Consider the following 22,130-nt stretch of genomic DNA (forward strand, 5'->3'; position numbering starts at 1 on the left):
AAAAAAAAAAAAAAAAAAAAAACTCTGCCATATTCCTGAAGCTTTAAAAAAATAATAAATATAACCCTCTGTTCCCCCTTCCAACTGGTAGGTTTCCTCTACCACAAAATATTTAATTTGCCTGATTGCAAACTTCAGCAGTTTAGCATGTCTGACCTCAGACTGAGCAGGCATGTAATACTAATCTGATGTATAACTCATTTCTCTTTACAGATGCTGAGAACAGGTAATTTCTCACATACAAAGCAGGTCCCACTAAAACCTTTTTATAAAAAAATAAACTTTCCATTATGATGTTACTCAACATCCTGCAGAGGAGGGACCAGACTCTCCTTCCTCTCTCTCATCAGACCTGGTCACTCACTGACACAAGAGACAGCAGCTCCAAACCTTCCATACAAGCTATTACAGCAAGCTTACATCCAAAATCAACAGATAAGATACCTGTCTTTAAAAAGCACAGACAACACAGATACAACTTTTTTCAAAAACATACTTCATATTTCCTCTTTTATTATATAAATATCAGTTTAACCTTTTACTGTAAGAATATAAAATGTTTTAAGAGGATCTTTGTTATTTTTTTATACAAATTCACAAACAGTACAATTAATCCATAGGGGTCTCTGGGTTTGCGTTAACTCCATGGTCTGGCCTGTTACTGTGGAGGATTTGAGATTTTGAACATATAAGCAAAAAAAAGCCAAGATATTTTTCTTAAAAAAAAAAACAAAAAACAAACTTATTCTTCCTCTTTAAAATAATTAAAAAAAAAAATCTAAAGAACCAGCTCCATTTTATTGACAGAAGAGAGATAAGACAGATGAACTTCAGTCTCCTCCCCTTCACATTACAGCCTCAGGGCCTGCAGGCCTGCTTTGCTCCTCTCTCCACTTACAAACAGGAAGCCTCACATAGTGACCTTTTGTAGGTGATTTGGGAGGGGAGGGGAAAATATTTGCATATATCTATATATATAAATTTTTTTAAACAAGCTTGCATTTTACACATTTCTGTTAACAGTAGCCCAATCCTCAGCATGGATTCTCACGTTACATGTTTGTGCTAGAAGAGTAAAAATGCAGAAGCACAGTTTGGGTCCCCAATCCCCAATGAAGAGGGAGGGAGAGGCACAACCAGAATGTGAAGGCGGGACACAGTAGGATAAGGTTAAAAAAAATCATAAAAAAAATAAAGGAGAAAGGGCAGGGAAGGGAAAGAAAAGAAAAAAGTACAAACCCAAGGGGCATTATTCCAGTCTAGGCACAAAAATGTTTCAGTCTCAAAATCTCTTTCCTGTAAGAATTCCAGGGTTTTTGAGGAAAAAAAGGTAACAAATTAAAACGAGGTAGCCAGACATCATATATATATATATTTATATATATAGAATATATTCAGCAGAAAAAAAATGTACTTAAAAATCCACAAGAACAGCAACTTCAAATGTCTTTAAAAATAATAAAAAAAATGTAAGAAAATGAATACTGTAAAGAGGAGAATGTATGAGGAAAACTGGGACCAGTTATAAGACATAAGCAAGGGATAGGTGGGAGAGTTAAGAGGCTGTTTTTGTAGCAGTAATTTTTTTTATGCATTTCAAAATAAAAACAGGTCACAGTATCTCAAAAGAAGCAGAAATGAAACTGGAGATTCTTCCTCAAGCCCCATGGGTAGAGGGGAGCTACTTGCCCCTTCCACCCACTTGCCCCCAATCCAAAGAGGAATGGATATGTAGCTGGATATGTCTTTATCCTCATTGCCAAGAAAGAGAAGGAGGGGAGAAAAAGAGCAAATGATGAAAGGGAAGATGTGTCTCTCGGTAACTCTCAGCGTCCCCCAGTACATGGGGAGGTTTAAGAGACCAGGGTCTGTGTCCAGTCCCTACAGAGACAGGGGAAGGAGGAAATGGTTATCTCTATCTCCAGTACAGAGAGATGGGGAGAAAGAATGGAGTGCCTAGGCTTTCTCTTTAACTATAGCGCAGGATGACATGGAAACATACAAAAGGAGACGTTGCAGCTATCCCTGTTCTCAGTGCAGTGGAGAACTGGAATAGTGGGAGCTTGTATCCACCCACAGCAGAGAATAACATGGAACTGGAGATTGAGAACAGATTAAAAAAAATAAAAAGAAAATCAATGTACCTAGGGAGCAGTATTTCTGTCACAATTCCCAGTTGACGGGGGAGGGGCAGGCGCAGAGGTGGAATGGTTTTTACCAAAAGCTGTGCCTGTGCCCAATGTGCAGGAGGACTGGGGTGTCTGGGTATAGAAATGTAGCTAGGAAGCTTCTGCTGCTGCTGTTATTGTTTGTTACCATCTCCGTTCCCACTCTCCTTTACATAAACACAAAATAATCTAGTCTCAATACATGGCAGAACAAGGGTCTTTCTTTATCCATCCTTAGTGCATGAGGGGATGGAGTCAAGGAGTGGGGATAAAGAGGGGTATCTCTAGCCCCAGTGCATAAGATTGTGGGCTTCTGCCTCTTATGTAGAGAAGGATGCTATGGGGGGAGGGGGAGCTCTGTTTCCCAAGTGTGGAGCTGGAGGCATGACCTGGAAAGGATAGGTGCTTTCTCTCTTTCTCTCTCTCTCCCCCACCTCCTGTCCCCCCTCCTTCCTCCTCCTCCTCCAGAGCAAGGGTGGGTAGGCAGCACAGAAGGGTCAAGGATATACTCTCTCTCTATATATATTCCTCCCTCCAGCGCCAGGGTGCGTGGGTAGCATGGCTCTGTGCGTGCCCCCCTCTCTCTTTCTCTCTCTCTCTCTCTTTCTCTTTCTCTCCTCCATTGCAGCAGTCAGTCAGTAAGTCCGTCCATGAGTCCCTCCAGAGGAGATGGAGGTCTCGGGGAGCCCCCTCCTCTCACCTGACCTTCTCGCTCTCAGTCATTTCCCAAAGTCCCAAGTTGAGCACCTTGAGGCAGGGCAGCTGGGTGATGCGCTCCAAGCCCCGCTTGGTAATGCGGGTGCAGCCATAGAGGTCGATGCCTGTGAGCTGGCTGAGGTGTTCAGCAATGAGCTCCAGGCCCTTGTCAGTGATGCGGACGCACTGGCCAATGTTGAGGGTGCGAAGCCCGTGCATCTGTCGCACCATGCGGTTGATGCCCTCGTCACTGATGTGGCAGGAGCAGAGGGAGAGGGAACGCAGCCCGTCCAGGCCCTGTGCGATATAGGCTAGACTCTGGTCCCCGACCTTGTCACAGAAGGAGACGTCGAGGCCGGACAGCCGCAGGCTGCCCATGGCCAGATGCATGATGCCCGTGTCGCTGATGTTGTCGCAGGAGCGCAGGTTGAGGCTGCGCAGGCTGCTCATGTGCGACAGGTGCAGCAGCCCCGCGTCCGAGATGCCCCCGCAGAAGCTGAGGTTGAGCTGGCGGAGGCGGCCCAGCCCGCGGGCCAGGTGCTTGAGCGAGAGGTCGCTGAGCTTCTGGCAGTCCTGCAGCGTGAGCTGCTCCAGGCCCAGGCAGCCCTCGGCCGCACTGCGCGTCATGCCCGCCAGGTGCCCGATGCCCACGTCGGAGAGGTGCCGGCAGGAGCGCAGGTTGAGGCTCTTGAGGCGCTGCAGGCCCCAGGCAATGAGGAGGAGGCCAGTGTTAGTGATGTTGCTGCAGCCGCCCAGCTCGAGCACCTCGAGGCCCTTGAGGTACTGGGCGATGCGGCCCAGGCTGCTGTCCGTGATCTGCTTGCAGAGGCTGAGGTTGAGCGAGCGCAGAGAGCCGATCTCGGCCACGAAGGCGTGGCCCAGCCCGTTGTCGGTGAGGTTGTAGCAGCCGCTGAGGTTGAGGCTCTCGATGTCCGCCATGCCCTGGATCACGTAGCTCAGGCTGCGCCGCAGCGACAGGATCTGCACCCGCCGGATGCCCCGCGCCGCCAGGCTGGGGAAGAGCGAGGGGTTGGCGCGGCGCAGGTGCAGCTTCGCCTCCACGCCCCGCCACACGGAGCGGTGGTAGGCGGCGTCGCGCCAGGCCGTGCACACCTGCGCCGCGCGGCCCTTGTCGCGCACCTCCAGGTACCCGAAGATCATGGCCAGCAGCTCCGGGAACAGGCACGAGATGTGCGTTTCCATCGCCCCCGCCGCCGCCGCGCTCCGCCGCCGGGCCCGGCCCGCTTCCGCTCGGGGCCCGCCCGCCTTCCGCTCCTCTCCGCGCCGCGCCGCGCCGCGCTCCTCCTCGCCGCCGCCGCCGCCCTCACATCGCCGGCCCGGGCGGCGCGGCCCGCGGGGGGGAAACGCTGCTGCGCGACCGCGGCCCGGCCCGGCCCGGCCCTGCCGCCACCGCCGCCTTTACCGCCGCGCCGGGCGGGCCGCGCCGCCGCGCTGCTGCTGCGGCCGCGCCGCGCCGTGCCGCATCGTGCCGCCTCGCGGCGGGCGGGCGGGCGGGTGCGCCCCGGCGGCGGCGGCCCCCGCGCTCCGTCCCTGGTGCCGGCCGCCGAGCCCCGCCGCCTCCCTTTGTCTCCGCGCCGCCGCCGCTCACAGCCCGCGGCCCCGGGCCGCCCGCATCCCGCGGCGGCGACCAGAAGGCAGCGAGGTCGCGCCGGCGCGGCCCGGCCCGGCCCGCCCCGCCGCCGGTACCGACTCCGCCGCTCCGGGCCCGGCCGCTGCCGGCCGCCTGCTCTGCTCCGCCGCGCCGCGCCGCTCGCTGCTGGGCCCCGGCGCCGCGCTCGGGCCGGGCGGGGAGGGGGGAGGAGGGAAAGGAGGAGGGGGGGGGCAGCGAGGGAGGGAGGAGGCGACGCTGGGCTGGGTCTGGCGGCGGCGGCGCTCCTCCACCCCCCGCGCCTCTTGCGCAATGGTACGATCCGGAACACTCCGAGCCGTCGCCCTGGAAACAGCGCGGCCCATTCGCTGCGCCCCGCCGTTAACCGTTGCGCCGCCGCCGCAACCGCCGCCGCAACCGCCCCTCCGCCAGGGGGCGCCGGCGGGGGGCGGGGCCCCGCCTGCCTCGGCCCCGCCCCCGCCCCGCCCCGCCCGCCATGTCAGCGAGGGGCAGCGCTCGCCGCGGTCCGTGTCCCGGCGCCAGGAGGACCGAAACTTTTCCGCGCTCTCCCACCACGGGCGTCCCCGTGGGAGCCTCGGGAGCGCGGCCCCGTATAGCTGGGGGATGGGGAGCGCAGTCAGGGGGCTGGGCCTCCGCGCTGGGCGGTGGAAGAACAGGGAGAGCAGCTTTCTCTTAGCGGTCTCCATGCGCTGGCCCTGAAAACGGTTGGAGCGTGGTTCACGTAAACCATGCAGTCTCCGGCGTTTTCCAGCTATTTCAAGGAAGACACCTTGAAATCCACCTTTGCTCCCTGTTAAAAATGGGATAAGCCCTACTGCAGATCAGGTAACGCTGTTGGAAGCAGTTTCTGAAGAGCGATGCTGCTCTGCAGTGCCAAAGGGCTGTTACGAGAAAAAGTTCACATTCATTGTAGCAGGCCGCGTTTTTAATACTGTTTGAATTACTCTAATACTACTAAAATCAGCCAAGTTACTGATTTGCTTGACATACTAAACTTTCGCTAACCCAAAGGAATAGGCTCTATTTTAATCATCATCTAAATTTATCTACTATAGAAGTGCCTCTGGCTCCATCTTCATATATAGATTCCATATTAGTAGTCTCTATTGAGCACTTAGATGTTAAGTTTTCTTTTTTTTTTTTTTTCTTTTTTTGCTTTGCGTTAAGTCAGAGGCATTGACAGTGGAAAGGCTCTTAGGCCCTGGTCCTGCAATGAGATCCCAGTGCATATAAGCATCACTGTTGACATTAGGTTGTGGTTTGGCAATGCAGAAAATCTAGCAATAGAACTGCTGTTACTGGCTCAAAAATGTTGTGGCCACATGAGGCGAAGTGCTGGCCTGGTATTCATTCACTCTGCCTGGTCAAGTTAATTCAAGAAGTTTTTGACAGGTTAACTTTTTACTAGCAGACTCGATGCTGTATCAGGTATCGCTATACACCACTCCAGCCAAATCAGGTATCAGGTATCGTCTGCACCCCTGCAGTGGGGATAAAGCCAGCATAAAATTGGCATTGGCTCTGTATCGTGTGCCCTGGCTCATTCAGAAGTGTGGTCACGTGTCTTGGCCTGATCCTGATCAAATTTGTGCTCCTGGGTGATCCAGCAATGTGCAGATCTGGCTTAAATGATCACAGAACCACAGCCTCACAAAGACACTGTACCACCCAGTGCTAGTTATCCTCTGAGCACTGATCATTTATTTTTGCCTATACCATCAGATTAATATAAAAACAGATGAATCAATTTTGCTGAGCAAGAGCGCTCTAAACCTGCTTCTGTGCTTAGACCAATCAGAGAATGCTTCGACCGAAAATGAGAATTTACATAAAGTCGGGAGCAAGGGGAAAGGTATGGTTATGCGCAGTGTTTCATAGGCTGCGTGGGCCTGGCTTTGTGAGAGCTGTGCAGCTGAAGACAGTGGAGCTGCTCAGCAGAAGGCTGAGTCCAGTAGACATCAGGCAACATATGAAAGAAATGTGGTACAAAGGTGGTGCTGGCATATCTTAGTGATTGTTGCATTACTCATAACTGGCAGAGCTACAAGCAAGTTATACGAGTCATTCTGAAAGAGGGCTAATGAAGTCTTTTACCGTATTATCCTGTATTTGGTTATGGAAACTTACCTTGGAAATAATTCTGTAATTCCTGTATTTTAGCCATCTATTTTGAAATCATAGTTGAAGGGAAGGGGGAGAGGCACTCTCCTTAAGGCACAGGAGCTTACTTTAAATGTTTTTTTCTTTATATCTTTGAATGTTGCGTGTTTAATGCCTGTTATGTGTCACTAGCAAAGGCTAGAAATAGATGATGCATTTTTTTGAAGACCCTGAAGTCCCCTCTCTCACGAATAATACTTTGAGTGTCTGTCTGTGCTACATTGTGAACTAGTAAGATGTTACATGGAGAAGCTCTGGAATTTGGACTCATAATCCTAATCTACTGTATTTTGAGGGGGAAGGACAGAAAGTATTTTTGTAATAGTTTTTCATTGTCTGCTTCATCTAAATGATAAATCTTTGGAAATAGAGGTTCAGAAAGACAAAGCAAAAGTGCGTGGGAAGGGGCAATTTATCACATGGTTGTTCAGTTAATTTTGCATTTCCAGGAGTAAAGAAATATATGCCATGTTTATTATGATTTCATATGGTATAAATAGGAGGTGGTAATCACCATGTGATAAACTGCATTTTATTAAAAATCTCTGGCTGCCTTATATGCACTCTGACCGCTAATCTATCCCCATGGAACTGTTTCTGACATTGCAACCCCTTGAACAGCTCTGAACAGCCGCTTTCTCTTTCTTGAAAGCACTTGCCAGACAAACGTTTCGTTCTTTTTTTCCCCCATTAACCCGGTGTTCAGTGGAGGCTGGACAGTTTTGCTTGGCAGTGGTTCAGGAGGAGCTGCATAACTCGCTTGTGGCTTCTGTGATTGGAAGCGATCTGTGCCGATAAAGCTGCACCATCATGTAGCCTATATCTTATATTGCATTTTTGGGCATAATGTCCACTGGGTTTTTCTGCAATTTCATCTCAGCCTGACCCTATTTGTTCCTTTTGCTTCTTAGTTTGTAGGATAACATTTCTCCCCTCACCCCCACCCCCTTTTCCATGCCTGGTTTAAATTAATCATTTAAGAGATAACAAATATGGATTCCTTCCCTATCCTTCCTTTTCTTCTGCCACCCCCCTCCATGTGCTTTCTGCATTTTTAAAGCTTCAACCATGGACTGGAAGATTGCTGAGTTTATCCACAGGAATCTTCTTGGCATTTGTTTTTTTCTCACTCATGGGCAATCCCACTGATTGCAGGAGAGCAATGACACCAAACCACTTAAACAATAAAGCCTGTGGTCTTCAAACGCTTCTCTCTCTTTTGATCCATTCAACCTTAAATTAGCTCCTAAAGTACTATATTTCCCCACCTTGCCTAGCTAACCTTACTGCTTTCCCTAACTTGGCTGTCTCTTGCCTTCTCCTGAGTCCTGCAGTCACTACTCCCTCCCTTGCCCCATGTGCGCTGCACTGTACCACATCCCAGCACCTGAGAGATGACAGGCAGCTTCACCCCACGGAGCGGAAGGGACTGCACAGAGCGGGCGTCCAGACAGCTCGGATTTGTCTGCTGCCATTCGTTATGGCCCCAAGATTATTAAAGGGGTATTAGGGAGTTAGGAGCCTGAGGGGTCCTCATTCATGCAGACAGCATTGGAGGTCTAGGCTTTTATTTAAAACAGTCATTTTTGGACCAGATAGTGTAAAGAAAATACAACTAGCAATTACAACATTACGTTGCAATGTAACATTATGTTCCTCCTGCCTTGGCGGAGCTTTGTCCTGAGCCTTAGGTCACGATGAAGCTTTCCTTAAAAGTGCAAAACAATGTTTTTACTGTATGTTGCAGGTACCATAACTTCAATAGGGTCAAGAGCTGTGCAAGTCTGTATTTTAACATTAAGTAGTTCTATCTGGACAAAGTAACTCTGATCTGCCATTTATTTCCTGGTGTCAGGGTGGGAGGTGTTTTCATTCAAAATACAATATACTGTTAATATTTAGTCAGGTGCTGGGGCAAAATTCAGATCTGATGTCCCAGTGCAAAAACTGGTTCTAAATTTGAACCAGTGGGATTTTTTTTTAATTTGGGTTTTGATTTTACCTGTCAGTCTGACAAGAATATAACTGTGTTTATATGAGGAAGAATGGTCAGAGGGTATAAAGGATAGGAGTTATAGTTTATATTCCCAGTTTCTAGTTTATATTCCCGGTTTTGCCATTAAATTGTTCAGTGATTATTGCTGCTGTAATAGATTGAACCATCTATAGATGAAAAGACTATATGAAGAACCACAATAATATATTATGGTGTTGGCTCTTGGACTCAAATGTCCTGTACCTGTCCCATACAGCTCATCTGCTCTTGTGTGACAGGACCGTCTGGTGGTTAGACAGAGGGACCTGGGCCCATGACCACTGGCAAATCCTTGTTCCACCACATGTCAGATCCTTCTTAGCTAATACGAAGTTTTGTACACAATGGTTACAACTCAGCAAAAGAAAGTATTCCGAGAGTGCAGGAAGTAAAATCCTAAACCTGAATGCTTGCAATTCATCGCACTGAATGCTATTTTAAGTGTTGAGCTTTGTCATTCCTTTATTAGCAATGCCAAAGAAGACTGAGATGTCAGAAAGTATCTGATACAATCATTATTAAAAGCAGAGTGGTACAAAAACAAAGAGACCTTTCAGGTAGTAATTGCTTTCATAAGCCTTGCCTGGGGATTGAACTCTAAGACCTCTACAACTTGAGCAGAAATGCGTAGTTCTTGTAGTTACAGCCCCTACATGTATGCCTGACATGCTGTGTAGTACCTGCTACAGCAGCGTGTTTGTGAAATCTCTCTCTCTGCAACAGTTGTTTTGTCCGAAATCTAGTAGAGCAGCTAAAACTCTGTGTAACACTGACATCCAGCACATTCAGCCTAGGACAGAGGATGTGCTCTCCTGAAGTAGCTGGCCTTCATCTGAGATCGGAGAAAAGGGAGTGCGTAAAAGTGGTTGCGACTTACCCTTTACCAGAAGGTTTGCATACCGTCAGGGCAGATGTAGCAATACTGGCCAGCTTGCAAGTAAGGGTTATTGGGCTATCAGGAAAGCTTGTCGTTAGTCATCTCTGCCAGAAACTCCAAGAAGGGGGGAGGCATCGATACCTGCACTTGTTCCTCTCCAGTCAAGTCTTGCCTGGAGCACATGGGAGCAAGGTCTGGGGAGGGGTGATTCATGTATTCTTGCAATAGCAAGAGTTAGATGTAACCTGACAAGAAGGTGAGCTTTGCCAGGGAAGAGGCAGAAGTAGCTGCCCAGTTCTTGAAACACAGTATTTTTTTATCCAGGGATTACTGCAGCGTTAATTTTAACTATTAACTCTTCCCTCTCTGGACCAGAGCCACCAGCACATTTTCAGGTAGTAAACAGCATTTTAAAACTGGCAATTCACTAGAACTGGACAAAGTTATGTCACCTGCCCTACAAATATTGGCTCCAAAGTAAATTCTTAGAGGAAGAATGAAAAATGGGGCAGTACTGTTTTGGAAATATGCTGTGAAAATCAGAGTCACAGTTAAGAGTCCAGCATGGAAAAACACAAGCTGCAGGTAAGCGTTATAAAATACAATTTTATATGGAATGCAGGTTAAAGATACAAAATACAATTTTACAGAGAATGCAGGATTTGCGTTAGTTCTGGCCAAAGGCAGGTTAGCTTAACATCTTGGTTTTAAAAGTAATAGTGCAGAAACTTCTGGTGCTAAATTTGCCTGATTTTCAGCATTTTTTCTGTTGCAGTTCCAGAGAATGCAGGGAGAAGTGGTGGCAGAGGGAGGTGACTTTCAGAAGCTGCATTTGTTCTTCCTTCCATTCTTTGGTACCTGCAGACACTCTAAAACCTCATTCAAACTGCTGAATTTCCTAAAGCACACTATCCGCCTATGCACAATAAAAGTTTTGAAAATCCTCCCTAAAAATGTAGAGGTAAAGTTAAGGGGAGACATGAATAGAATGGTGAGCAAGTATAGGGTTCACAGTGTCAGAGGTAGAAATATAAACAGATATAAAAAGATGTGTGTTTTATACTATTTCTTATTTCAACTTATTTCTATATCATTCCGAAAAACAAGATAATGCTTTGCCTATAGTCTATTCATTCAATTTTTGTTATTTTTACGTGACCAGGCCCTGTCATGTACAAGGAGAACACAACTTTCTTTAGTCTACTCGGTCCCTAATTTTTTTAAAAAAATATATGTGCACATGAAATTGTGAGCTAGAAATACTGCTTTCAGTCCTTTGTTTCTAGCATACAAGCTGATTAAATTGTGTGGAAAAGCAGCTTGCTTTCCACTATTTCATCCGAGTTCAACTATTTTCCTAGTCTTGTTGGTGTTGTTGTTTTACACTTTTTGCCAGCAAACCCAGTCTGTATTCTTTCTGTTCTTTTGGGACCAATGAATCCTTTAGTATGAAAATTATTCCTTAATGCCCTGAAGCAGGAAACACAAACAAAAATCTCTAGATATTTTGAAACCTGTGAAAATATTTATAGAATGGCAATGGTTGCCAGGACATGGGAAGTAACAGGTAACTAAATAATACTCCTTTGCTTATCTGTAGTACCTTTCATTTGGTAGAATCAAAGTGCTGTGTAATCATTTAATACCTTAAGCTTCGCAGTGTTTCTGGTTGCTTAGCAAGTTTTAGCCCCAGTTCATCTGTGGTAAAACTGAGGCCCAAAACTATCTTCTGCAGGAACAGGAATTTGTTACCTGCAGCTTGATTTCATTTGAAATGTGGGTTATTTGAGCTCATGCTGTCTCACACTGGATGCCCAGAAATATAGGCATGAAATCAGTTTTTGGAAAACGAGGCCTCAGTGACTTTCCGGAGTCACATGCTGAGTTTCTCGCAGGGCCAGGAGTACAGCCCAGATCTCCTGGCTTCCTACCCAGTGCCTGAGCTGCAAGGCCAATCCTTAGCTCGGCCTCAATGGATCCTAGAGAGCACTGGCATTTTAGCAAGTCAGCTGGCAACTTAGCCATGTTTTGTTTAGAATGGTTCACATTCTTCCATCTAATTCCCACACTGAAAATTTCCAGCTTCCTCTTTTCCTCTCGCTGTCCCAGCAAGACATACTGAATATGCAGATGTGATGGCACACACACGCACATGTGCTTTTCCTGAAGCAACCCCTCAAAGTTTGTTCTGGATGTTTGTTTTACTCCAGTTCCTCTAATCCCCAAAGTGACATTAAACGGATTTTTTTGTTTAACCTTTGAATGAAACGCTCTCTCTCTTTTTTTTGTAACGATATGTGGTTTTAGTTATATTTTATTATATTCCCTTGTGCATATGGGAGACACTGCATAAATGAAAACATACTATAATTATTACACAACATGCACAAATTTCAGATATCTCCCATATATGCTTTCTCTAGAACTTATTTTTGAACATGCATGTCACTATATTTTCAAACACATTCATATGATCATATGAATACTCTACTTTCACTGTATGAGTGTGCAGCAGTATGGAGGCTGTTCACCCAGAGTCTTGGAAGTTCATTTCAAAGGCAACTGAGTACTTCGGAAAAATAGGGCTATTTTTGACCGAGAGCTGGAGTAGAAGCTAGGAGTCTTGGTAGCCTGTTTTTAGTGATGAATTTCTCAGAACCAAAAAGGCACTGGGCTTGATCGAAGAACTATACCCTGTCAGCATGAGTGAAGTAAAGACAATCAAAAAGCTGGCTTCTGCTTAAAGTGAGCAAGTTGCTTTGCTGTAACAGCATAAATTCTTAATAGGATTTTGTGCTTTCCCTGCAATGTAGATACTGAAGCAATTCTTTCTGTCCTCCTACACCCTGCCTGCTGCAGGCATGGGTGCACAGATCTGCGTACACCGGCTGTCTGCAGTCCACACCTGCAAACAAGCGTGCAGGACACCACACACACAAACCCTTCTGTGTGACACAGCGTGCTTCCCTCACCCACAAGACAAGCAATCTTTACCTTTTCTACAAATACACTATTTCTGCAGGACAGGCAGGTATCTCACTGCAAGAACATTGTATTTGGCCAAGAAAGCCAACATTGCGTTCCAGATGAATAGCCGTTCCACGTACAGAAATTCCCTAGTCCTTTCTAAAGACGCTCAGTTAACATATTGCCTAGAGAGAATATATACATTCAAAATACTTATTTTTTTTTGAAATACAAATATTTCAAAAGAAAAAGTCTCCAGTACTGTAAATGTTCTTTGGATAGTAGCTTGAAATAGATCATTTTGATTTCCTCTGTTTGAGTGGCAATTGGAAGATGATTGAAACGCTTTAATTTCTGTCATTGGTTACATATTTTCCCATTAACTTTAAAAAATGCATAAACACCTCTTTTTATTTGGGGGAAAAAAAAAGCTCTGTCTCCTATACACTGCTCTCTTTTGTTTGTTAAATTCTGCCTGTGGTGTCACTGAAGGTGGAGTTAATAATAATTGTATTAACGTGGTTTCACAGAAGGATATTAAATGCATTAGAGCCTGTAATGTATCACAGTATCCACCAGCAATATCACAATACTAATCCTTGGTAGGTGAAGAAACTGAAGTTCAGAGTCTCGCTTAGTTATAACCAAAATCACTAAGCAAATCAGCAGCAGTACTGGGCTTGGCAGGTCCCGGCCCAGCATCTTGTAATGCCCAGGCACAGGGTCACGTCCCTGCCTCGCAGAGCAGCACAGCTCCAGCTAAGATCGTGGTGAGGCGGATGGTGAGAACCAGACAGCTGCCTTGCTACCTGCTCCTTGCTGCAGATAACAGGGCATGGCAATTCAAGGGCCACTCTTGTGGCAGGAGAAGCAGGACCGTCCTTCTTCAGCTCTTCACAGCAACCTCAACTGAAAGACTGGCTGTCACAAGAAGTCAAAATTTCCAATCTTCTTTCTGCAGTAAGTCTGCAGGATCACAGACTTACTCTACCAATTGTACCCGGTAGAGGAAAGGTGAATTTTAGGGACTTTTTAGGGTATTTGATGGGCTGCAAATGTGGATACTACTGACTAGGCTCTCAGAACGGCTTGGGGCCAAAGTCTCCAGTGTACATTGTCCATAGGCATGAACAGCATTTTTTGATTAGATGAGGTGTCAAACAGGCACCTGAATGAAGGTTTTCCAAAAATTTAGGAGTCTTGAGTCCAGTGGTTACAACATTTTTTTCTCATCAAAAGCAGGAAGGGAAAAGCTCAGTTTTTACATGCACTTTTGAAATCTAGGTTCTTTCTTTGACGCTTAGGTGTGAGTTGGGCCTTTGGAGGATAAAGCCCCACTGATGGGGTGCAGGAAGTGCAAAGGAGAAAGCTGCGCTCAGAAGCCATCACTGTCAGTGGGATAACCAATCTGGTGACAGTTTCCACTGATTTTTCGTGATAGGAAGTGAGCTTTTGCTTTTGTTAGCCCCACTGGGCCAGCAGAGGTGTGGGAGGAAGAGATGCATTCTATTCTAGTGTCTGTACCACCAGCAAAAATGTCACATTACAGTTTGTGTTGAGGAGAGAAGCAGAAGAAAAAACATAGCGTTTTTGGAGAGCTTTGGCAGTTAAATATCTGTATAATAAGCCCTGAAAACTGAGTTGAATTCAAAGTCATTGAGAAGGAATAAATTTGAGTAAAGTGCTCTGCAATTTTAGTTGCTTCTCCAGTTCAGATTTTTTTTTCTTTCTGCTCAGGGAAGGATTTACAAAGCATAAAATACTAGCTGCTACACTTCAAACATAAAGTAGTTAATTTTACACAGAGGTGTCTTTCAAATTTGTGCTTTATTGAGAAGTTTTTGAATTTAGATATTTTAGATTTGTTTGCATTACTATGTTCTTGCTTTTCATTTTGGCAGCAGTATTGGTTTGAAGCAGATTTTCTGTCCAAGAAGCAGATTTTCACCCTCTCCACAGCGCACTCGGTTGTGCCCTCAGCCTGTGGCAATGTGCTGTGAACTCAGTCAGGGAACTGATCCACAATCAAAAATCCTCCAAGGAATACAATTTTTCTTGAATTGCCAGGACAGCTCCATCTGGCCACATGTCCTGCTCTGCTTGGCCTCATTTCTGAGTGTCAGTCTAGGGAGTTAAATAAGTCAAAAATATAATTTTCGTAAGTTTAATTCTGAATCTTTTTAGCTCACTGCCCCTGCTCACAGTGGGACAGATGAAATCAGGAGCAGCACAGGAAGGAGACAGGCAGAGGGAGACGGGAGCTTGGGACTACAGTGGGGCCAGTTTAGGCTCTGCTTGTGTTTAGTTAAACGAGGGCAGATTGTAATTTTGAAGGCTTTGCTTTCATTTTAAAGGGTAACCTACACAAAGATCAACACTGAAATAACCCTTGCAGACTGGACTTGCATGAGTGTGCATTTTGCTGAAAATTTGTATCTAGAAACTCTTTATTTAAGAAGGTCAATGTTATAATAGCATTTTGCAAACAAGATCTTAAATAACTTTTATTCTGAAATCAGAACTGTACATATGTGATTGGTGCTAAAATAAAGGTGAGATATAAAATGATCTTTTTTTTAGTACCAATGTGTATGCCGTCTATTCCTAAGACAGTTTGAACTGATTTAGCTTAAGTTTGTTGCATCCAGAATTGACAGATACTCCTAAACTGATTGGAAGTGACCATATAAAAGATAGGTTTTGAAATTGATGGATAAATTAATGTCATCCTCTCATTATAGAGAGGGCTTTTAATACTCAAAATATATTAAGCATGCTTGGATTTTTTTTTCTTTGGAAACTGCGATAAGTGCGTAGTGATGCTGTTCACTGGCACATTATTCCCACGATGTTTTATTACTTGTGGCTTTGAATGCACAGTATTTGAGCAGGAACAATGTTTAATGGATGGAAGAAGTATTTGGTGCTCAAAAGAATGGAAACAGAAAACAAATTTTAATACTGACCCTGATTCAGGAAAACGGGTTGACATATGCCTACTTTTAAGCACCTGGTTTAATGCTTTACTGAATGGGGGTGAATCTGCACTGCAGATTTACTGGTCTGAACCTGTTACCTAGCCTTCCTGCACCTCGTTTTCCCTATCTGTAGGTTAAGGGAAAACAGTAGCTGTTAGGGGTGAGTAGCTGTTAGGTCTTTATGCGCTTCCTTTGTAGTTCTTCAGTGGGAGAAGAGCTGACTATTAGTATTATTTTCATTAAACTGGACTTTGTAAGAACATCTTTGAAGATTCTAACAGGAAAGAGAGAGAAAGTATTTATTGCATGACTATTTCCTTTGGAAATTTGTATTTGTATTCCTACAGCAAGATTTGCTCGTTACAGTTTAAAATAAGAAACTAACAGGAGACTATTGATCCAAGTCAGACTGACACCAATCCTTGTGGCTTATACTGAGTTGTTGCATGTCCGAAACAGAGAAGTAACTGTGCATCTCTGTGTTTCCCCTGGGTCACTCACTCCTGGGGAGCTGTGAACCACCGCAGCAGCGGCGTAACTGTATTTAAATATTTGACTATGTGTGCTAGTTACTGGAAGTATGAAACACAGTGTGAAACAAACTAGAAGTAGAACATGCTAAAAGCAAAGATGAGGTCCAGGCCTGTAGATGCAGGGACATAAATCTTCTCAATTTGGGATAGCTCCAATGGGATTGGAGGAGCTAAATGCCACTTTGGGGAGGAGCAAGGGTGCGTTGTGCTTTGCAAGATCAAAGCAAGCAAAAAACTACTTAAAGCCATCCAGCTGTTCCCTTCCTCTGGGCTGTCCTGAAATCTCTGCAGAGAAGTTGCTTCGACTTGGACTATCTTTCAGTGCCTCGTTGCTCACACTCTCAAAGAACTTTGTCCAATTATCCTGCTTAATCTTAAAGGAGGGCTGATGTGTGTACTTGTAATGGCCATAACCTGGGTCCGGAGTTCTCTGCTCTCTGGAAATACTGCAACAGCTACTACCTTGCAGGCAGAGCTGCCTTCCCTACACAACTCGAGGGGTCCATGGGACCTGAGCTGTTTTAGTTTCTTATATAGCTTGCCTGTGTAAATAAATTACACTGAGATGGCTTCAGTGTGTGATTAACGATGGTCTGCTGCAGCTCTAGAAACGCTGGAATTCTATCTGTCATAGAAACAACGAGGGCAAAATTTGGGCCAAACATGTCCCATCCCTCTCATGTAACTCCCAATTTAGGTTCTTTGGACCAACATGCAGATAGAGTGTAGTGGACTAACCATGGAAAAGAGAATTGAATGGCCTGGAGTCTGTCTCTGGGAATATTGTGAATATTGATGTTTGCCAGGCAGAGAGGTACCTGCTAGAATAATTTTATGATGCTTCCCTCTCTTAAGCTGCAGGGTGCATAACCAAGAATTTAGGGGGGGAAAAAAAGTCTCAGGTTACTTTTCTTCCTAGCCCCTACTGTGAAGCTTAGCGGTGAGGAAAATGGACAAATTTCTTACCTTCTTTGTGCCACAGTGCTTCTACTCAACCGTCCAAAAGAGATGTGACCGTTCTCAGCACAAGGTGTCACAAAAGTGTGAAATTGCTTTCGTTTTAGCACCTGCAGAAGCTGCATGTGCTCCATAGGTCACTGCTGAGTCTTCTGCACTTCTCTTTGCAACATCTGGTCTCTGTTAACAGGTTGGCTAGACAGGGGGATCCCATCTATTGTAAGGGTACATCTACCACTGAATTACCTGGATGGGAAGGCGGGGTAGTGCCAATTTATCGTTGGAGTTTGCTCCTTTTTTGTAGCAAGCGAGATGGTCTTGCTGTAGGTGAACTCACTGCCTGTCATGTGAAATACTGTGGGATGAATGACAAGGATTGTGAGGTCTTTTGCTAGTGAGATACTGGTTTATTCATTAAAAAAAACACTATACTTTTTAGCTATTCTAGTAGTAAATAGTAAAAAGATTTAATATCTGACCTCTTTTGCTGTTTTTAATACTGCTTTTCTTCCTACCTCCCTCCATTCTTGTTTGCCTTGGTTAGACACTTCAGGGACAGCTGTCACCAGGTCTGCTGAGACAGGCAGGTATATCTTGGCATTTGCTGCACTACATGCTCTAGTGACAGTGAGACTGAATGTCATTGGTCAGGGGAGTCATGGAAAAATGAAAGAGCAAGGTAGTAGTGAAAGGAAATCTGGATCTGTCAGCAGGGGTGACAGGTGATGAGATGCAGAAAAAGGTAGCACAAGAGCACCTCAGAAGATAAAACTGAGTGCATAAGTACCAACAGAAACAAGCAGGATGCAAGTAGGAATAATCTGCCTTTGCAGTGGAGCAGACAGACAGCGTGGAACAACTGAACAAGGCAGTGCAATGTCAAGAACAGAGACAGACACAGAGGACTGATGTGCTGGGATGCTTTGGGTAGGTTTTGTTACACCTTCTGTGACACCTCAGCTGGATCTGGACCTATGGAAGTGACTCCCATTGCTGCTCTATTAATAATCATGTGACAAATAAAATAACACAATACATCTGGAAAGATTGACGCCAGTGCAGCAACACGATGTACAGTGCTAAAAGAAGAACAGCTCAGGAGCAATACTAGGTGAACAGCACAGTCCAAAACAAGTCAGGGAGGTAAAAGATTGCTGAGGATTCTGGCTGAAGGCTGCAATTTAGCTTCAAGGAACTTCTTCTTTTTTTTTTTTTTTTTTTTTTTTTTTTAATTTACACTCCCTCTAAAACTGGTTCAGATGAATGGGTGGATATGCTACTTCAGTGAGATTCCTGAAATCTTAGTAAGAACTGTGGTTAAAACCAAGCCCAGCTGCCAGAAGCCAGAAGTGTATGGTAGGGCTTTATGGGGCACCTTTCGGTAGAACCTGTGTCCACTGTGGAGAAACTGAGGGCAGAGATTCCCTCCCAGGCAGCATACGTAAACCTGCCTTTCCAGGTCAGGGATCCCTGAGAATCTCTACTGGCTCCTTAAGCAGACAAGATGCTACATAACTGAGTATTTCCCCCTGTTCAGTAGCTTATGTCAGTCCAGAGACAGAGAGAGGGCGCAACAGATGTTTCTGGAGGCACTGGACATTGTGAGGCATTAGAAACAGGCGATGAGCACAGTCAAGCTGTGAGAATAAACAGGAACTTGAAAGAGGCTCTTGACCATAACAGGAAGGATGTATGTCCAGTTCTGCCCAGTCTGAGAGAAACCAGACAAGATGCAGAAATTATGATCATTTAAATTGCAATGGAAGGAGGCTTACATTTTCTTTCAACGCCCTTTATAGTACTTGTTGAGGATCTCTGTCACATTTGAGGATATCCCAAAATAATAATAAAAAAAAATCAATAATAAGACAAGGGGCTTGTGTAGACAACTCTTTTGTCATGGCTGTCTTCTAGCCAGGGTTTAGCTTTTTCACAGAGTTTGCCAAATTTTTGCAAGTGATTTTATGGACGTGACCTCCCCTTCTTGAAGTCTTGTAACTTCCCTCCAGCAAGCGCAGCAGTAACAGTATTAGGAAAATGGCGATAGCTCCCCAGCTGCTTCAGCGTGACTTTTAAAACTTGATGTGTAAATTTGTGCTTCATGCACATTTGTCACCTCTGAAAACTGAACAAAGGCGAATACAGGTACTAATTTTAGGCAGCCAGGCAACACAGTAGACAGTTGCCTAGGGCAGCAGACTTGTTGAGTGCAGCAAAATGCCAAGGCCTTAGTAAGATATAAGCTGGCTGCTGCTTTTTTCTTCTAAGAAGGGATCAGCTAGCTCAGTCAGGAGAGCATTAGACCTTTACTCTGAGGGTTAGGATTCATGTCCCTTTTCAGGTGACAGCTCCCTGTTTTGCCCAGATGATCCTCAATGACTGGGTGCGTGCAGTAGCCTTGTAGCTGCCTCGTGGCAGCGTGGACTCATTGCCACCATCTGAGTGGGCCAGGCCTCTTGTTTCGGATTTTTTCCTCACACCCTTCCCTCCCTCGTACGGTGTGAGCAGTGTGGCCACTTACCCATTTTATGCTTCCTCTCTCTTTGCATTTGAGCAGCAAGAGGCCAGGGGTTTCAGCAAGGGGGGGGGGGGGAAGGAGGGGAGGGAGATGGTGAATGCTGGCAGGGGAGAGATCTCCTTGCATGAGTGGATATGAGTAGGCTGCTGCGTGGACGGAGGGTTGGGATAAAAGCAGTACTCAGACCAGTGGCACGGGGTGGCCAGGGACGATCACCAGGAGGGGTGGTCTGGCTGGGCGGTGCTGGGCCAGAGGCAGGGGCTGGCAAGGGGCAGCAAGGCAGGGTGAAATTGGCTTTGTGCAGGGCCTCGTCAAAACCCTGTTAGTGAAGTGACCCACTATTAGTGTGACCCACTCATGTCACTTCTACAGAGCCACCCTAATGTCCTGTTGGCTCCTAGGTGCCTCCACCTGAGCCCCCCAAATCCTGATAACCCTGCCAGCATCCCAGTCAATCATTCGGATTACAGCTGACAGCTCCTTACCCCCCATAGCCTCGCCGACCTGTCTCATCTCAGCTCTCCAGCTTTACCCCAGCTCTCTTCCTCACAAAGTCTCACTGACTTCTTCCAGCCAACCCTGCTTTGGCAAACTGAACTTTACCAAAGCTGCTTGAAGCAACCGTGCTTTGGGGCTTAAAAAAATTACACAAACTTTTCATTTGCAAAGACTCATTTTGAAGGCAAGTTGAAGCAGATAGCAACAAGGAAGAGAGGCTGCCAGTATTCTTCCAACCACCAGACAAATACTTTGCAACTTTCAGTTGGGAAGTTGCTGGCTGAGGCTAAATCCCTCCAACAAAACTTCACCTGCTATTACAACTTTATCTGAAGTCATAAACAATCATTGAAGAAATTATCTAGAAGACCTTAAAAAGGACTCACTTCCACAATTCACATCTTAACAGTAGTCACTCTCTCCAGGAGCAGAATTTAGCTAGAATTCAGAGTTTCAGACATTTTCCTTTGACGCATTTCCTTTAGCCTTTGACAGAATATTGGGTTGGCTGGTTAAGTCCTCTTAACTAATATGGCAATTTTTATGTCCCGTCGTTCAAAACAAGGTCATTGTATTGCGTGTGCTTACTAGCCATCAGGCTGCTACTAGCAGTATTCACATTTTGCTGTCATTAATCAACAGCTGCATTCAAATATTAATAATTAAAAATGAGATATTTAGTTAATGCTGTGTGTTTCTAGACCAAGTTTCACCTAAGCATCTTGCAGGCTTTACAGGCCATAAAGGTTTTAAGTTATAGTCCACCACAGTGCCAAAGTTTGACTGCCAGTGCAGTACTGCTTTGCGATCGTGTGCTTGTTGCCCCATGGACTGCTGCAACTGTGAACAGGCACTGGGAGAGGTTCACACCAACATGAACATTGACATCATCTGTATTTGTGAACGTACCATCTCACATACCGAGCTGGGGGAGTCATTGGGACAGCTTGCCACTGTTTACTCCTTTCTCAGAATCCATGAGGAGACTTGGTTAGGGTGAAGCTTATAGATACACCTCTCCCATCATGTCATTTATTTACATGGTGCATACCTGATACGTGTGTGTGAAAGACAGAGAGTGAAGGCTTTTTTTTGTTTGTTTTTTTCCCGCCCGAATTCTTCTTCCTTCTGGCTGTGTTGAAATGGAAAGGTGGGATGTTCTCTTCTCTGCCAGCGAAAAGGTTTTCTGGATCCGAGGCTGCCTTGGAAATTCTGTAGGTGACATCAGACCATGTCTGTGCAGCCTCATTGTTTGTCATGGAAAAGTCATTCATCCATACACAACTTCCTTCCTCCCCAGACTCCGAGAGATAAACTTTCCATTCTGTCCATTCCCTATAGAAACCGACCCAAAACAGGCATGCGTGGCTACACACACATACACCTCGCCATCCGTCCGTCACGCTTGAGGGTGTGGGCGGAGGAAGAGGGAGGACACGGGAGATGCGAATAAAGTCACCCTGTTTTCTTCAGGCACGGATCCCGCTGTGCCTGAGCAGTGAAACTCCCCTCCCGTGGAGGCTGTGGGTCACACAAGGCCTTTTTGTCCTGGGGCTAATTCTGGCACTCAGAGCCGCACATCTGTCTGCCAGGTGACATGGGCCACCAGCTGCAGGTACTGCACATCTGGATGTGTGAGGAAGCGAAGCTTGGTACAAACAAACACAGCAATTCCACCATGGTGGGCACAAGGAATTTGATAAAAAATACACTTCAGCGGTCTGAGTTGCTGAGGCCGGTGATTAATGTCTCCAGTGCTGTTTATGAGGCAAAATGAAAGGCCAGATACTTGCGGTTCTTGGACCGCGCACGTCTCGGTCACAGCTCGGGAGCCAGTGAAGGGGAACTGCATGCTCAGCCAGCGTCCAACGTCCAGCCTCGCGGCGGCAGCGTCGCTGCCACGCGGCTGTTGGGCCACCGGGCTGTGTCGGGAGGAGAGTTTGGGGTGAGCGCTTGGCCATGGCAGCGACGTGGGAGCCGCCTGGTGCGGGGAAAGACAGGGCTGCGGGAGACTGTTTCGAGGCCGAGAAGACGGCAGCCAGCGGCGCACAGGGTGCCTTAGGAGGGAGGCAGGGCGCAAGCTGCGCGAGGTGCCTGCGCCCCTTCGCCTTCT

General features: G+C 46.1%; 1 protein-coding gene across 1 annotated transcript; it reads right to left on the minus strand.

The window, feature by feature from the left end:
* Positions 1 to 485: 485 nt before the first annotated feature.
* On the minus strand, positions 486 to 4,131 carry FBXL14 (F-box and leucine rich repeat protein 14). Its single transcript, XM_062570236.1, has one exon. The coding sequence runs from the start codon at positions 4,065 to 4,067 to the stop codon at positions 2,865 to 2,867; it is 1,203 nt and encodes a 400-aa protein (XP_062426220.1). The 5' UTR covers positions 4,068 to 4,131; the 3' UTR covers positions 486 to 2,864.
* Between the last annotated feature and the right edge of the window lie 17,999 nt (positions 4,132 to 22,130).

Source organism: Rhea pennata, chromosome 1, assembly GCF_028389875.1.
Source record: "Rhea pennata isolate bPtePen1 chromosome 1, bPtePen1.pri, whole genome shotgun sequence".
In the NCBI taxonomy this organism is placed as follows: domain Eukaryota; kingdom Metazoa; phylum Chordata; class Aves; order Rheiformes; family Rheidae; genus Rhea; species Rhea pennata.

What these genes read in the sequence shown, in the direction of transcription:
- FBXL14 (XM_062570236.1), bottom strand. Translation starts at nt 4,067, where the DNA reads ATGGAAACGCACATCTCGTGCCTGTTCCCGGAGCTGCTGGCCATGATC.